Source organism: Fringilla coelebs, assembly GCF_963513975.1.
Source record: "Fringilla coelebs genome assembly, chromosome: 32".
NCBI classification, from domain to species: domain Eukaryota; kingdom Metazoa; phylum Chordata; class Aves; order Passeriformes; family Fringillidae; genus Fringilla; species Fringilla coelebs.
Genome location: NC_140058.1, coordinates 1,110,525 through 1,121,239, shown reverse-complemented (window position 1 = coordinate 1,121,239; position 10,715 = coordinate 1,110,525). Strand labels below are relative to the sequence as shown.

General features: G+C 61.8%; 2 protein-coding genes across 2 annotated transcripts in view; both read left to right on the top strand.

Moving 5' to 3' along the window:
• Positions 1-428: 428 nt before the first annotated feature.
• LOC311164480 (uncharacterized protein) lies at positions 429-5,184 on the top strand. Its single transcript, XM_084223961.1, has 2 exons — positions 429-492; positions 603-5,184. Exon 2 carries the CDS (start codon positions 617-619, stop codon positions 3,272-3,274), a length of 2,658 nt encoding a protein of 885 aa, XP_084080087.1. The 5' UTR covers positions 429-492; positions 603-616; the 3' UTR covers positions 3,275-5,184.
• A 532-nt stretch (positions 5,185-5,716) lies between these two features.
• Positions 5,717-10,715, top strand: part of RASAL3 (RAS protein activator like 3) — a gene marked incomplete at its 5' end in the record, with an annotated part of 38,853 nt that continues 33,854 nt past the window's right edge. Inside the window, 2 exons of the mRNA XM_084223835.1 lie at positions 5,717-5,745; positions 7,200-7,299. Coding sequence (XP_084079961.1) covers positions 5,717-5,745; positions 7,200-7,299 — 129 coding nt within the window. The remainder of the gene's footprint in view (positions 5,746-7,199; positions 7,300-10,715) is intronic.

Here is a 10,715-nt window from a genome sequence, read left to right as displayed (position 1 = left end):
CCCGGTCCCCGTTCCCGGTCCCTGTCCCCATTCCCTGTCCCCGTCCCCATTCCCGGTCCCCATTCCCTGTCCCCATTCCCGGTCCCCATTCCCGGTCCCCATTCCTATTCCCGGTCCCCGTTCCCGATCCCCTCTCACCGGACGCTCCGCCCCCTCCCGGCCCTGACGTCACCGAACAAACCCCGCGCTTCTCCCGCCCGCCAATCCCAGCGCGCGATCGCTCCCCTATTTACATAACCACGCCCATGGGAAAAATAAAACACTCCCGCCAAAATACTCATTTGCATAACCACGCCCCCCTCCCCGCCGGCCGCAGCCGCGTCCGGGCCGGGCCGGGAGCGGAGGAGGAGCGGGAGGAAGAGGAGGGACCGAGGGAGAGGAGGGGGAGAAGGAGGAGCAGGAAGAGGAAGAGGAGGGACAAAGGAGGAGGAAGAGCAGCCCCAACCCCACGCGGGTTCCCCGCTCCGGCCGCAGCTCCGCCAGAACCGGCAGGTGAGCGGGGAGGGGGAGCTCGGACCGAACCCATCGCGGGGGGCTCCGGGAGGGTTTTTTGCGGGGCAGGGGAGGCAAATCCCAGCCTGTGCCTGTCCTTCCTCCCGCAGAGCAGGAGCTGAGCATGGAGAGCAGCGAGGACAAATCCCCGCGGCGGCAGAAGCCGGCGGCAGAGGCCGTTCTGAGCGGCTGCGCGGCGCGGGAAGGCGACGGGGAGGAAAAGCCGCGGAGATCCCTCGGCAGGAGGGGCTGCAAACGCAGAGCGCGGGGATCCGAGGGGGAAAGAGCCAGCCCAGGCCGGGGAGGGGGTCAGGGATCAGAGCTGGGGGTCCGTGAGCAGCTCCAGGATGGGGAGAAGCCCCACAAGTGCCCGAATTATGGGAAGAGCTTCAGGTGGAGATCCAAACTAATCAAACATCGCCGAATCCACAGCGGGGAGAGACCCCAGGAGTGTGGGGAATCTGGGGAGAGCTCCAGCCTGAATGTCCACCAGGAGAGCCCCACGGGGCAAGAGCTGGGATCTGAGGGGGAAAAACCCAGCCTGGATCATGGAGGGGATCAGAGATCCGAGCTGGGGGTCCGTGAGCAGCTCCAGGATGGGGAGAAGCCCCACAAGTGCCCGGAATGCGGGAAGGGCTTCATGTCTAAATCCTCCCTGGTCTACCACGGGCTCATCCACAGCGGGGAACGACCCTACAAATGTCTGCAGTGCGGGAAGGGCTTCAGAGGGAGCTCTGCCCTGAGGATCCACCGCATGATCCACACGGGGGAGAGGCCCTACAAGTGTGGGCAGTGTGGGAAGGGCTTCGCCTCCAATTCCGACCTGACCGCCCACCGCAGGATCCACACGGGGGAGAGACCCCACGAGTGTCCCCACTGTGGGAAGAGCTTCAGCAGGAGCTCCCACCTGATCCTCCACCAGAGGATCCACAGCGGGGAGAGACCCTACGAGTGTGGGGAGTGCGGGAAGAGCTTCATGCAGAGCTCCAGCCTGCTGAAACACCAGAGGAACCACAACGGGGAGAGACCCTACGAGTGTGAGTGGTGCAAGAAGAGGTTCCTGACCAGCACTGATCTCCTGGTGCACCAGAGGAGCCACACAGAGGAGAAACCCTTCCTCTGCCCCGACTGCGGGAAGAGCTTCAGTCAGAAATCCAACCTGGTCACCCACCAGAGGATCCACAGCGGGGAGAAGCCCTACAGGTGTGGGCAGTGCGGGAAGAGCTTCAGGACAAACTGCCAGCGGATGGTCCACCAGAAGACCCACACGGGAGAACGGCCCTATAAGTGTGGGGAGTGTGGGAAGAGTTTCACCTGGATCTCCAGCCTGAATGTCCACCAGAGGAGACACACGGGGCAAGAGCTGGGATCCGAGGGGGAAAAACCCAACCTGGGTGGGGAAGGGGGTGAGAGATCAGAGCTGGGGGTCCAGGATGGGGAGAAGCCCCACAAGTGCTCGGAATGCGGGAAGAGCTTCAGGTCTAAATCCTCCCTGGTTTACCACCGGCTCATCCACAGCGGGGAACGACCCTACAAATGTCCCCAGTGCGGGAAGGGCTTCAGAGAGAACTCTTCCCTGAAGATCCACCGCAGGATCCACACGGGGGAGAGGCCCTACAAGTGTGGGCAGTGCGGGAAGGCCTTCGCCTCCAACGCTGAGCTGACCACCCACCGCAGGATCCACACGGGGGAGAAGCCCTACGGGTGTCCCCACTGCGGGAAGAGCTTCCTCAGGAGCTCCCACCTGATCCTCCACCTGAGGTGCCACACCGGGGAGAGACCCTACGACTGCCTGCAGTGCGGGAAGAACTTCAGGACGAGCTCCTGCCTGCTGAAACACCAGAGGATCCACAGCGGGGAGAGACCCTACGAGTGTGGGCGGTGCGGGAAGAGGTTCTGTGTGAAATCCAGCCTGGTTGTCCACCAGAGGATCCACACCGGCGAGAAACCCTTCAGGTGTGGGCAGTGCGGGAAGAGCTTCAGCACCAGCTCCTACCTGGTCATCCACCGGCGCTTCCACAGCGGGGAGAAGCCCTTCGAGTGCGGGGAGTGCGGGAAGAGCTTCATCACCCGCTCCTTCCTCATCTACCACCAGAGGATCCACACCGGGGAGAGACCCTACGAGTGTGGGGAGTGCGGGAAGAGGTTCAGGACCAGCTCCCTGCTCCTGGTGCACCAGCGCACTCACACGGATGAAAAACCCTTCCTCTGCCCCGACTGCGGGAAGGGATTCAGGGACAACTCCACCCTGGCCACCCACCGGCGCATCCACACCGGGGAGAGACCCTACCTGTGCCCCCAGTGCGGGAAAACCTTCATGCTCAACTCCCACCTGGTCGTCCACCAGAGGAGCCACACGGGGGAGCGTCCCTACGGGTGTGAGGAGTGTGGGAAGAGCTTCACCACCCACACCTCCCTGGTGCACCACCAGAGGAGCCACACCGGGGAGAAACCCTACAGGTGTGGGCAGTGCGGGAAGAGCTTCAGCACCAACTCGTGCCGGAGATCCCACCAGAAATGCCACAGCCAGGAGAAGCCCTTCGAGTGTTTGCTGTGTGGGAAGAGGTTCAAGGTGAATTCCACCCTGCAGAGGCACCAGAGCACGCACACGGGGGAGAAACCTTTCCGCTGCCCCGACTGCAAGAGGGGATTCAAGCTGCACGCTTACCTGGTGAAGCACCGGCTGATCCACGCCGGGGACGGGCCCCGGGAGTGTCCCCAGTGTGGGAAGAGCTTCAGCGCCAGCTCCCTCTTGGCCAGGCATCGGTGGAAATATCACTGAGGGCAGGAGGAGATTCCTGGGCTGATCCAGCTCCATCCTGCACGGGAGGATGTGCTCTGGGTGATGCCCAGGTGGGCAGGGACCAGGTGATGCCTGTTGGGAGCACACCTGGCTGAGGGCTCCACATCCTCCTGCCCAGGTGATCCCTGCTGGGAGCACACCTGGCTGAGGGCTCCACATCCTCCTGCCCAGGTGATCCCTGCTGGGAGCACACCTGGCTGGGGGCTCCACATCCTCCTGCCCAGGTGATGCCTGTTGGGAGCACACCTGGCTGAGCGCAGTCCAAGATCAGAAATCCATCGTGGAGAGCAGATTTATCAACTTCTGACCCCAAAAAATCCCATTTTTCCCCTCTTTTGGTGGCCTTCAGCAACATTAGATAGCCTGGGATGTCTTCTCCACCATCCATCCATCCCCCAGGGGAGGATCTGCTCTGGATGATGCCCAGGTGGGCAGAGCCCAGGTGATCCCTGCTGGGAGCACACCTGGCTGGGGGCTCCACATCCTCCTGCCCAGGTGATCCCTGTTGGGAGCACACCTGGCTGGGGGCTCCACATCCTCCTGTTCAGGTGGGCAGAACCACCTTGATCCCTCTTTGGAGCACACCTGGCTGGGGGCTCCACATCCTCCTGCCCAGGTGATCCCTGCTGGGAGCACACCTGGCTGGGGGCTCCACATCCTCCTGTCCAGGTGGGCAGAACCACCTTGATCCCTCTTTGAAGCACACCTGGCCGGGGGCTCCACACCCTCCTGGCTCCTCGTGGAACTCATCCGCAGTCCAAGATCCGAAATCCATCATGGAGAGCAGATTTGTCAACTTCTGACCCCAAAAAATCTCATTTTTTCTTTCTTTTGCTGGTTTGAAGGAAGACTGGATAGCCTGGGATGTTTTCTCCACCATCCATCCATCCCTCACGGGAGGATCTGCTCTGGATGATGCCCAGGTGGGCAGAGCCCAGGTGATCCCTGCTGGGAACACACCTGGCCGGGGGCTCCACATCCTCCTGGATTTGTCATTTTTTCCTGGAAAAATCTCATTTTTTCCTGGAAAAATCTCATTTTTTCTCCTCAAAATCTCTTTTTTTCCCTCAAAATCTCATTTTTGGTGGTCTTCAGCCACGCTGGATAGCCTTGGATGTCTTCTCCACCGTCCATCCATCCCTCACGGGAGGATCTGCTCTGGATGATGCCCTGGTGGGCAGAGCCCAGGTGATCCCTGCTGAGAGCACACCTGGCTGGGGGCTCCACATCCTCCTGGATTTGTCATTTTTTCCTGGAAAAATCTCATTTTTTCCCTCAAAATCTCATTTTTCCCTCAAAATCTCATTTTTGGTGGTCTTCAGCCATGCTGGATACCCTGGGATGTTTTCTCCACCGTCCATCCACGGTTTTCTTTCTCTCTGGCCCGCGCTCATCTTCCACAGCGAAAAGGAGCAGGATTGGGGCAAAACCCCCCAATTTTGGGGACAGTTGGGTGGAGAACTCTCCAGAAAAGTTTCTTCCCCCCCATCCCAGGAGGTGGATGCTCAGGGACGTGTGAATTCTTTGGGTTCGGTTTTGAAATGAAATTATTTGGGTTTGGTTTTGAAATGAAATTCTTTGGGTTCGGTTTTGAAATGAAATTATTTGGGTTTGGTTTTGAAATGAAATTATTTGGGTTTGGTTTTGAAATGAAATTATTTGGGTTTGGTTTTGAAATGAAATTCTTTGGGTTCGGTTTTGAAATGAAATTCTTTGGGTTCGGTTTTGAAATGAAATTCTTTGGGTTCGGTTTTGAAATGAAATTCTTTGGGTTCGGTTTTGAAATGAAATTCTTTGGGTTCGGTTTTGAAATGAAATTCTTTGGGTTCGGTTTTGAAATGAAATTCTTTGGGTTGGGTTTTGCAATGAAATTCTTTGGGTTCGGTTTTGAAATGAAATTATTTGGGTTCGGTTTTGCAATGAAATTCTTTGGGTTTGGTTTCTGTTCATCCCTTGGAAAGCCCCGAAATTGGGGTGGAAATAAAGACGGTGGTCTGAGGTGTGGATGGGGACACGTGGGGGACACGTGGGGACACGTGGGGGACATGGCCGTGGATGGGGACACGTGGGGGACACGTGGGGACACGTGGGGGACAGTGGCATGGGGACATGGACATGTGGGGGACACGGTGGGACATGGCCATGGATGGGGACACGTGGGGGACATGGCCATGGATAGGGACAGTGGGGGACATGGACATGGATGGGGACACGTGGGGGACATGGCCATGGATGGGGACACGTGGGGGACATGGCCATGGATGGGGACACGTGGGGGACATGGACATAGGTGGGGACACGTGGGGGACATGGCCATGGATGGGGACACGTGGGGGACACGTGGGGGACATGGACATAGGTGGGGACACGTGGGGGACATGGCCATGGATGGGGACATGTGGGGGACAGTGGCATGGGGACATGGAGGACATGGACATGGATGGGGACATGTGGGGGACACGTGGGGGACATGGCCATGGATGGGGGACACATGGGGGACATGGACATAGGTGGGGACACGTGGGGGACATGGCCATGGATGGGGACACGTGGGGGACATGGCCATGGATGGGGACACGTGGGGGACAATGGCATGGGGACATGTGGGGGACACGTGGGGGACATGGCCATGGATGGGGACACGTGGGGGACATGGCCACGGATGGGGACACGTGGGGGAGATGGCCATGGATGGGGACACGTGGGGGACAATGGACACAGATGGGGACACGTGGAGGACATGGCCATGGATGGGGACACGTGGGGGACACGTGGGGGACATGGACACGGATGGGGACACGTGGGGGACATGGCCATGGATGGGGACATGTGGGGGACAATGGCGTGGGGACGTGGACACAGTGGGACATGGCCACGGATGGGGACATGGTGGCACCTCCATGGCCACCTGTCCCCTGTCTTGGCACTCCTGCTGGCACCTCCATGGCCATGTGTCCCTTGGTGTCACCTCACTCATGGTGTCACCTCACTCATGGTGTCACCTCACCTGTGGTGTCACCTCCATGGCCATGTGTCCCTTGGTGTCACCTCACCTGTGGTGTCACCTCCCTGGCCTTCATCCATCCCGGGACCCCCAAGTGTCACATCGGGGGGGGGGTGGGGGTGACTCCAGAAGCCACCACGACCCCTTTGAGGGGTGACCCGCGGTGTCCCCCTGCTGTCACCGGCGTGTCCCCAGCGCCATCCCCTCCCCGAGGAGGAGGAGGAGGAGGAAGAGGAGGGTGAGGAGGAGGAGGAGGGTGTGCCCCAAACTCCTCGGTCACATGGGGAAGGAGCCGGGGCCGAGGTGTCACCTCACCTGTGGTGTCACCACGCTCATGGTGTCACCCCCATGGCCATGTGTCCCTTGGTGTCACCTCACTCATGGTGTCACCTCACTCATGGTGTCACCTCACCTGTGATGTCACCTCCATGGCCTCAGTGTCACCTCCATGGCCTTCATCCATCCCAAGGACCCCCAAGTGTCACATCGGGGGGGGGGGGTGGGGGTGACTCCAGAAGCCACCACGACCCCTTTGAGGGGTGACCCGCGGTGTCCCCCTGCTGTCACCGGCGTGTCCCCAGCGCCATCCCCTCCCCGAGGAGGAGGAGGAGGAAGAGGAGGGTGAGGAGGAGGAGGAGGAGGGTGTGCCCCAAACTCCTCGGTCACATGGGGAAGGAACCGGGGCCGAGGTGTCACCTCACCTGTGGTGTCACCACACTCATGGTGGCACCTCCATGGCCATGTGTCCCTTGGTGTCACCTCACTCATGGTATCACCTCACTCATGGTGTCACCACACCTGTGTTGTCACCTCCATGGCCTTCATCCATCCCCGGGACCCCCAAGTGTCACATGGGGGGGGGTGGGGGGGACTCCAGAAGCCACCATGACCCCTTTGCAGGGTGACCTGCGGTGTCCCCCTGGTGTCACCGGCGTGTCCCCAGCGCCATCCCCTCCCCGAGGAGGAGGAGGAGGAGGAGGAGGAGGAGGAGGAGGGTGAGGTGAGGGTGTGCCCCAAACTCCTCGGTCACATGGGGAAGGAACCGGGGCCGAGGTGTCACCTCACCTGTGGTGTCACCACACTCATGGTGTCACCTCCATGGCCATGTGTCCCTTGGTGTCACCTCACCTGTGGTGTCACCACACTCATGGTGTCACCTCCATGACCTCGGTGTCACCCCCATGGCCTTCATCCATCCCGGGACCCCCAAGTGTCACATCAGGGGGGGTGGGGGTGACTCCAGAAGCCACCACGACCCCTTTGAGGGGTGACCCGCGGTGTCCCCCTGGTGTCACCAGCGTGTCCCCAGCGCCATCCCCTCCCCGAGGAGGAGGAGGAGGAGGAGGGTGAGGAGGAGGAGGGTGTGCCCCAAACTCCTCGGTCACATGGGGAAGGAACCGGGGCCGAGGTGTCACCTCACCTGTGGTGTCACCACACTCATGGTGTCACCTCCATGGCCATGTGTCCCTTGGTGTCACCTCACTCATGGTGTCACCTCACTCATGGTGTCACCTCACCTGTGCTGTCACCTCCATGGCCTCAGTGTCACCTCCATGGCCTTCATCCATCCCAAGGACCCCCAAGTGTCACACGGGGGGGGTGGGGGTGACTCCAGAAGCCACCACGACCCCTTTGAGGGGTGACCCGCGGTGTCCCCCTGGTGTCACCGGCGTGTCCCCAGCGCCATCCCCTCCCCGAGGAGGAGGAGGAGGAGGAAGAGGAGGGTGAGGAGGAGGAGGAGGGTGTGCCCCAAACTCCTCGGTCACATGGGGAAGGAGCCGGGGCCGAGGTGTCACCTCACCTGTGGTGTCACCACACTCATGGTGGCACCTCCGTGGCCATGTGTCCCTTGGTGTCACCTCACTCATGGTGTCACCTCACTCATGGTGTCACCTCCGTGGCCATGTGTCCCTTGGTGTCACCTCACTCATGGTGTCACCTCACTCGTGGTGTCACCTCCATGGCTTCAGTGTCACCCCCATGGCCTTGATGTCCCATCCCGGGGACCCCCAAGTGTCACGTCGGGGGGGGTGGGGGGTACTTTTAGAGGGGTGACCCGCGGTGTCCCCCTGGTGTCACTGGCGTGTCCCCAGCGCCATCCCCTCCCCGAGGAGGAGGGTGAGGAGGAGGAGGGTGTGCCCCAAACTCCTCGGTCACATGAGGAAGGAACCGGGGCCGAGGTGTCACCTCACCTGTGGTGTCACCACATTCATGGTGGCACCTCCGTGGCCATGTGTCCCTTGGTGTCACCTCACTCATGGTGTCACCTCACTCATGGTGTCACCTCACCTGTGATGTCACCTCCATGGCCTTCATCCATCCTGGGGACCCCCAAGTGTCACAGGGGGGGGGTGGGGGTGACTCCAGAAGCCACCACGACCCCTTTGAGGGGTGACCCGCGGTGTCCCCCTGCTGTCACCAGCGTGTCCCCAGCGCCATCCCCTCCCCGAGGAGGAGGAGGAGGAGGAAGAGGAGGAGGAGGAGGAGGAGGAGGAGGAGGAGGAGGAGGAGGAGGTGAGGGTGTGCCCCAAACTCCTCGGTCACATGGGGAAGGAGCCGGGGCCGAGGTGTCACCTCACATGTGGTGTCACCTCACCTGTGGTGTCACCACACTCATGGTGGCACCTCCATGGCCATGTGTCCCTTGGTGTCACCTCACTCATGGTGTCACCACACCTGTGTTGTCACCTCCATGGCCTTCATCCATCCCGGGGACCCCCAAGTGTCACATCAGGGGGGGTGGGGGTGACTCCAGAAGCCACCACGACCCCTTTGAGGGGTGACCTGCGGTGTCCCCCTGCTGTCACCGGCGTGTCCCCAGCGCCATCCCCTCCCCGAGGAAGAGGAGGAGGAGGAAGAGGAGGGTGAGGAGGAGGAGGAGGAGGGTGTGCCCCAAACTCCTCGGTCACATGGGGCAGCCGCCACAGGAACCGAGCGCGGCCGCGGCAGCACCGGAGGTACCGCGGGGACAACGTGGGGGGGGGTGGTGGCAGCGGTGACAAATCCCCCCTAAAAATGTCCCCAAAAAGTCCCCTCGGGGGATGCTGCGGGGTCGGGGTGGAAGTGGCCTTGGTGGGGAGGGGGACCCCAAAAGTTTTGTCACCCCCTCCCCCCCTTTTCGCTGGAGGATGTGGCCACCCCCTCCCCCCCCGCCACCCCCCCCGCTTTGAGGTGACAATTTGGCGGGATGGTGACACCAAAAAAATCGCGGGTGGCACCGAGGGGATGGCACCGAGGGGGACGGGGGTGCCACCGAGGCCACCCCCCGAGCTGAGGGGGTGACAAAGGGGGGGTGGGGGTGTCCCCAAAGCGCGGGGGGAGGGGGGGAAAAGGTTGGGATGGGGGGAGGGGAGCGCGGTTGGGGCGCGACGGAAACGCCTCCGGTGCCGCCCGCGCCCGGGGCACGGGGGTGGCGGCGTGGGGCACCTGTCACCCTGTCCGTCTGTCCGTCTGTCCCCTGGCACCCTGTCCGTCTGTCCCCTGGCACCCTGTCCGTCTGTCTCCCCTGGCACCCTGTCCGTCTGTCCTCCCTGTCACCATTTCCCCCTGTCCCCCCGGTCCTCCTGTCCCTCTGTCCCCCCGGTCCTCCTGTCCCCCTGTCCTCTGTCCCTCTGTCCTACTCTCACTCTGTCACCCTGTCCCTCTGTCCCCTCTCACCCTGTCCGTCTGTCTCCCCTGTCCCCTCTCCCCTGTCCCCCCTGTCCCCCTGTCCCCGGTCCTCCTGTCCCCCTGTCCCCTGTCATCCTGTCCCACTCTCACTGTGTCACTCTGTCACTCTGTCACCCTGTCCGTCTGTCCCCTGTCACCCTGTCCGTCTGTCCCCCTGTCACCATTTCCCCCTGTCCCCCGGTCCTCCTGTCCCCCTGTCCCTCTGTCACCCTGTCCCACTCTCACTGTGTCACCCTGTCCCTCTGTCACCCTGTCCTCCTGTCCCTCTGTCCCCCTCTCCCCCTGTCACCATTTCCCCCCGTCCTCCTGTCCTCCTGTCCCCTTGTCCCCCTGTCCCCCGGTCCTCCTGTCCCCCGGTCCTCCTGTCCCTCTGTCCCCCTCTCATTGTGTCACCCTGCCCCTCTGTCCCTCTGTCCCCTGTCCCTCTGTCCCCCTGTCCCCTCTCCCCTGTCCCCCCTGTCCTCCTCTCCCCTGTCACCACTTTCCCCTGTCCCCCTGCCCCCTGTCCCCCCGTCCTCCTGTCCCCTCTCCCCTGTCACCCTGGACCCCCCCAAAATTCAGCTCCCCCCATCCCACCACCCCCAAATCCAGCCCCGGGACCCCCCAGAATTATTCCCGCCATCCCCCCACCCCCAAATCCACCCCCTAAACCCCCCAAAACCGACTCTCCCCACCCCAAAAATTGCTCCCCGCACCCCACAACCCCCCAAAATTGCTCCCCCCACCCCCCAAACCCCAAATCCACCC

Excerpts from the sequence above, each read along its gene's own strand:
- LOC311164480 (XM_084223961.1), top strand. The coding sequence starts at position 617 with ATGGAGAGCAGCGAGGACAAATCCCCGCGGCGGCAGAAGCCGGCGGCA.